This window comes from Mus caroli, chromosome 8 (genome assembly GCF_900094665.2).
Source record: "Mus caroli chromosome 8, CAROLI_EIJ_v1.1, whole genome shotgun sequence".
Taxonomy (NCBI): Eukaryota; Metazoa; Chordata; class Mammalia; order Rodentia; family Muridae; genus Mus; species Mus caroli.
Genome location: NC_034577.1, coordinates 56,374,999 through 56,379,191, shown reverse-complemented (window position 1 = coordinate 56,379,191; position 4,193 = coordinate 56,374,999). Strand labels below are relative to the sequence as shown.

The 4,193-nt window shown below is 37.2% G+C and overlaps 1 protein-coding gene across 1 annotated transcript in view; it reads left to right on the top strand.

The window, feature by feature from the left end:
- The window catches only part of Tll1 (tolloid like 1), a 199,261-nt gene extending 195,502 nt beyond the window's left edge, over positions 1–3,759 (top strand). Inside the window, exons 20-21 of the mRNA XM_021170021.2 lie at positions 1,165–1,415; positions 2,741–3,759. Coding sequence (XP_021025680.1) covers positions 1,165–1,415; positions 2,741–2,875 — 386 coding nt within the window. The 3' untranslated portion in view covers positions 2,876–3,759. The remainder of the gene's footprint in view (positions 1–1,164; positions 1,416–2,740) is intronic.
- The last annotated feature ends 434 nt before the right edge of the window (positions 3,760–4,193 follow it).

The window sequence follows — 4,193 nt, the reverse complement described above, 5'->3', positions numbered from 1 at the left end:
GCGCAATTGGATTGGAGCAGAAGCTGTGTTCCACTCACCAGCAGTCCCAAAATCCTGCGGCAGGGGTTGTGGGTAGCTGGAGGGTGTCAGGCAACCCTGCGCTCCTGCTACCCCGGCGCTGATCTGGCCGGATGTGGCCTGTGGCCCTACTCAGGCCGATTTCTGCTTCCCTAACTAATGCAGTCTCAGGTCCCGCGCAATTGGATTGGAGCTGAAGCTGTGTTCCACTCACCAGCAGTCCCAAAATCCTGCGGTGGGGGTCGTAGGTATCTGGCGGGTGTCAGGCAACCCTGCGCTCCCGCTACCCCAGCGCTGATCCTCCTGGTGCTTCTATTTGATCTATTGCATAGTAAATTGAAGCCTCTGACTACAGTGAACTACTAAAAATTTTGGGAAACGTTCCTTTCCCTGAATTAGATAAGCTAAGAGATTCTATTTTCACATCTTTGTTTCTTTGATGTATTTTCTATGAGTAATGACAGCAGTGTGCACAACTGACTTGCATTTCCCTAAATAACTGAGACTAAAATATTGTTATAGCAAATACTTCAATTATACCTAGACTGATTATGTGATAAATTGTATATACTTTTGCTGATTGTGTAAGATAATAGTACTACTCAAACAATATTATTGTACATGCATAATAATGTTATATATATTATATAAAGTTCTATATAGCAAATATATAAATAGCTTTATATGCTTTGATAATTTTTCAGATTACTTTTTTATTGAATTCTAAGTTTTGATTATGAAAAGAATGATTTGGAATTAAAAACATTATTAGGTGTATCTTCTGTAATTCTATTGAGCAAATTTTGTGACAGGTAGTTTTCTAGGTGTCCTTTGTGTATTACATTTTATAAACACACAAAGATTGGTGCCATTATCATATGCACTTTGTCTTTGGGAAAATGAGGATCACAGACATAATCTTGATTGCTCATAGTCTCATAGTTAGATGTTTAAGCTAGTTTCCTAAGCTATAAAGACTATGTGTGGTATTCCTGCCTATACATATGACATGGTCTGATTTTCTAGTCACAAACACAAACCTAATCCTAAATGTGGAAACAGGTGTAAGAGGTTGGATGGACTCCGCTGAAACAGAGGCTGGACAGTGGACACTCATTAAGCTTATTCATTTCTTTCCTTGGGCAGAATGTGGTGGTCGATTGAAAGCAGAGTCGAAGCCTAGAGACCTGTACTCCCATGCTCAGTTTGGTGATAATAACTACCCAGGACAACTGGACTGTGAATGGTTGTTGGTGTCAGAACGAGGATCTCGACTTGAATTGTCCTTCCAGACATTCGAAGTAGAAGAAGAAGCTGACTGTGGCTATGACTATGTTGAAGTCTTTGATGGTCTCAGTTCAAAAGCTGTGGGTCTTGGTAGATTCTGTGGGTCAGGGGTAAGTATGCCACCAACAGGATCCCATAATCAATTAATGAGAAGCCTGTTAATCAGCGGTTGGTGTATATATTTACAAACTGGAAACATTTTTGAAATAAAGTCATAATTTATGATTAGCAGTGGCTCAACAAAAATAAATGTGGCTCACCTACCTTCCTATTTCTCCACATCTAATAAGTTTACATTATCATTTGTGTGAACATATGAACTTAGCTGTTCCAGTTTCTTGTCACTTTCCACATTCTAACTTTTCATTGTGCAGTGAATATTTAAATGATTAATAATCCAAAACCAACATATACAAGTACAGAGCCTTGACAATGTTATTCCTTCTGAATTTAAAGCTTAAGAGAAAAGAAAAAAATCCATTATTTCTCTAGTTGACAATCCATTCTTTGATGGTTCAAAGGTTAAGAGCACTGATTTCTCTTTCAAAGTTCCTGAGTTCAATTCCCAGCAACCCAGAACACATGGTGGTTCACAGTCATGTGTAATGGGATCTGATGCCTTGCATGGATGTATAACACTCATATACAATAGGTAGGTAGGTAGGTAGGTAGATAGATAGATAGATAGATAGATAGATAGATAGATAGATAGATAGATAGATAGATCTGGTCAGAGTGGCATGTCCAGCTACGAGAATAGGCCCAGCATTGCAGAATGCTCCTCCACTGCTCTGCATGCAGAGGTACAGTGCAGAGACAGGTAGGGGAGAGTCCACATGAGAAGCTAGAATGGAGACACTCTGGTTTTCCCTATCTCCCCCAGGACTGACTACATTCAAAGTTAGACCATTCTCATGTTTATTTTGCTTGAAATGACAATAGCCTCAACTTTCTGAGTGTTAACTCCTATCTATGAATTAAATAATAATAATGATGATGATGATAATAATAATAACCAAACTTCTACCAAAATAATATATGTAATAAAAAAGCTTCATAGAATATTTTAGACTATTAAAATGGAGAAAATGAAGAGTTAGATTACACAAGTGGCTCAGTTTACAATAACAACTGAATATCTTTTTATTGTTTTGCAATCTTTTTTTAACAAATAAATGAAAAGAAGATAGATTAAAATTTTGAAAAAATACCAAAATCTTAATGAAAATTCTGAAATTTGTGTTTGAACTAAAATGTCTTCAAAATATGAGATCTTGGGTATGCCATTTCCTCCCTAAATCTCATGTTTGTGGGAATAAATCCAACAGAGTACTTTGCTAGGTTGTTGGATGGGATGTGTGGTTAGTACACACACATGACATGGAACAGTGGCCCAGTCTCCTCTCATGCCTGCTTTATTTGCTTCTTCTTTCAGCCACCAGAAGAAATCTATTCAATTGGAGATGTGGCTTTGATTCATTTCCACACAGATGACACTATCAACAAGAAAGGATTTTATATAAGATATAAAAGTATAAGATACCCGGAAACAATGCATGCCAAGAACTAATGTCGAACCTCCCTCAGAACAGAAAGGAATGTGCATATGGAAAGAAGACATTTTTAAAATAGACAATATTAATACAATTGTTTTATATAATGAATTTGAGCAAAAGAAACCTGCAAGATTAGAGTTATCTCTGAAGTGAAAGAGAACTTTACAGAAAACCTGATTGGCATTGCAAGGATGTTTGAAAGTCATGCTTGTTCAAGGAAGATTAACAGCTTGAAATAGATGCTTCACATTTTGGACAGTTCATTTAATGAGCTGTGATTCTCTGGAGTGATTTCTTGACTACTTTTTCAAGATCTGGGGACGTAGAAATGATGGGACGGATCATAGCTTGGAAACCCACTTCTTGGGTCTTAGCATGTTTGCTTAGACTCTGTAGGTCAGACACAGTGTAAACCAAATTCATGTAAAGTGATGTGGAATAGTGGTCTTTGGAAGGTGGTTCATCATTTAAATGTAGGTATGTGCTTGTGCGTATGTTCACATATGCAAGTGTGTGTGTGTGTGAGTGTGTGTGTGTGTGTGTATGTGTGTGCGCACGTGTGTGTTTGGAAACTGGAATATTTCATCTTCATTATTTTCAAATGCAGGCCAGCTTAACCTGTTCACACAAATGATTTTGTGACCACTTCATTGTATCTATATCTTGAGAAGTTTGAAATATCTATAGTGTGTACAATGCAGTTAATCCCTAGATATATTTAATTACTGGATAATACCCAGTTCACTAGTAAACTCATTTCTCTCTGGGGAAGTGCTGAATAGTCACACCAAATTCAAGAAACTCACCATGTCTTATAAACCTTTAAGATAAAATTCCAACGAGGTGTGTGCAGCCATCTTCCAAATGACTGCCTGGATGTTTCTTATTCCAGTTACTACTGCTGCTGCTATTGGTCTTTCTTTTATTGTTAATGTGTTGATATGTTGTTATTATTATGGTTATTATTATTGATGTTACTATATTTAAAAATGATGAGATGAAGTGGAAGTAGAGTTTGGGAGAAATGAAATCTCTTTTTTTGTTCTCTTCTTGAAATTCAGTTTCAAAAATACAATATTGGGTGGCAAATGATTTGTTTCTGACATATTTCCTATGGTGCTATTCCATAAACATCAAAACAGCAGCAACAACTAGTTTCTAACCTTTGAACCAAATGCCTGTGTACTATGAATGCCTCTTTCTATGTGGCTCGCAAAGGAGACTTGAGACTTTTTAGATATTTCAAGAGTGTATCATGGCAAGGACAAAGCTGTCCTGTGGGGCAACTACTTCCAATGCCTTAGAATTCCTGCACATAATCAAACACATCTG